The 1,694-nt window shown below is 55.9% G+C and overlaps 2 protein-coding genes across 2 annotated transcripts; both read right to left on the bottom strand.

Annotated features, from left to right (window-relative positions):
* TraAM80_10463 (uncharacterized protein) lies at positions 1 to 349 on the bottom strand (the record flags this gene model as incomplete). Its single annotated transcript, XM_029387080.1, has 1 exon — positions 1 to 349. A coding segment is annotated over one exon (349 nt), but the record flags the coding sequence as incomplete, so codon positions are not given.
* Positions 350 to 822: 473 nt separating this feature from the next.
* Positions 823 to 1,314, bottom strand: TraAM80_10462 (mucin-associated surface protein (MASP); the record flags this gene model as incomplete). Its single annotated transcript, XM_029387079.1, has 1 exon — positions 823 to 1,314. One exon carries the CDS (start codon positions 1,312 to 1,314, stop codon positions 823 to 825), a length of 492 nt encoding a protein of 163 aa, XP_029233296.1.
* Between the last annotated feature and the right edge of the window lie 380 nt (positions 1,315 to 1,694).

Genomic DNA, 1,694 nt, shown 5'->3' with positions numbered 1-1,694 from the left:
ATGTCGCAGCTCTCTTCCATCTGCAGCGCGGATCAGCTGCCACACGAGCTGCAGTACGCCGCCGCCTCGTTCTTGCAGCCGAACCATCACGACTTGAGCGCCACAGGCACGTTGGCGAGGGCGCCGCCACCACAATCCTCTGCGTGCGCGTCTTCAGGAGTTCACGCCGCTCCGCTGGATCAGTGGCATTGGCATGTCTGGGTGTGTGAGCGTTTACATGTGCAGAGCAGCTGAACGGCACAAATAAAACCAACAAAAAAGAAGGAGCGACAAGAGGCAATGGGACAGCAGGCCGATGGGAATAGCGGCCCAACACAACAACGGCAACGCATGCTGGAGAGGTACGCATACACGCAGCCCGCGGAGTGAGTGCAGTCAACGAAAAACACAAGAAACAAAAAAAGAAACCCCGTGAAGTGAAGCCGAAGCGTGGGCGCGTCCACCGAGCATTGGGGACGCGCAGCAGTAAGTGGGCCGACCAGCAAGCACACACTCCCTCTCTTCCCGTACAGCCCAATCCAGTAAGAAGGGAGGGAGGAGGGAGGTCGCCCACCGAAAGCAATCAAAACCAAAACAACTAAATAAAAAACAGTTACGGTGCTCTACCCATGCAGCCAAGCAGAACGGCAGCGGCAGTTCGTCAAAAGCAAAATAATAATAAAAAAAGACGACCAACGGGCTGCATGAGTGTAGGTGTATGCATGAGCACATTACGGGTGTGCCTCGTGGGGTGGGGCGAGGGCGACAGCCCGTGCAGGAGGACACACACAAAGAGAGAGAAATATATATATTTAAGGGACGGACGAGCTGCGCACCGCTCCCTCACGCCGCCGCCGTCGCAGCAGCCGCCCCACATGCAAGAAGCATAAGCAGCGCAAGGGGGGAGGTGCAGTGCGAGGCCGCGGTGCTGCCGTCACTGTCGCCATGCGTCGCCTTCGTTGTTTTGGTGGCGGCGTTGGCAGCTGGCGGTGTTACCGTTTCCTTCGCACTGCTGTTTGGTTCATCAGCCCCCGTTGCAGCTGTTGGCTGTGGTCCTTCTGCGCCGTTGCCTTTCACTTCCTTTGTTCCCTGAGAGTTGGTTTCCGTGGATTTACTGGCTGCAGCTTTGGCGAGGTTGTCTTTAATCAGCTGCACAAAAGTTTTATTGTGCCCGCAGTACTTATCCACGTCTGCGTCAGTTTTTTTCGCCTGTAAAATGAAGGAATTAAAGTCGCTCCAGTCTCTCTCATTGCAGTAGTCGTGCCACGCGTAAACACCGCCGCCGCAGCAGCACAGCACGCAGAGGGCACACACCAACAGCACACGGCCAGCCATCCTCACTCTTGTCACCGTAGCACACACGCACACGCACAGTCTGGCGAGGGGCAGAGAGAAGAAGGAGGAAGAAAGGAGGGTGAAAATGAGACACGCACGCGCATCATGTTTGCTCCTCACGGTCTCCGCGTGCCTGTGGGTGTGAGAGCAGCAGGCAAGCGAGATGCACACGGCTCTTCAAAGGGAGGGTGCGGCGAGAGGCAGTTAAGCAGAGAAGAGCAGAAGAGAGATGCGCCCATGCGAATTGCCCTCAAAACAAAACAAAAAGATACAACGAAAAGTAAAGAGGAGAAGGAGCATCCCTCAAGGCACACGAGAGACGTTGGCTCACAGGGACGACATGCAAAATGTAGCGCACTAAGAGCATGCGTCATCCCTCC

Source organism: Trypanosoma rangeli (assembly GCF_003719475.1).
Source record: "Trypanosoma rangeli strain AM80 chromosome Unknown Tra_15.4_contig_00983, whole genome shotgun sequence".
Lineage (NCBI taxonomy): Eukaryota > Euglenozoa > Kinetoplastea > Trypanosomatida > Trypanosomatidae > Trypanosoma > Trypanosoma rangeli.
The sequence above is the reverse complement of the archived record's forward strand: the minus strand, read 5'-3'. Positions and strand labels throughout refer to the sequence as shown.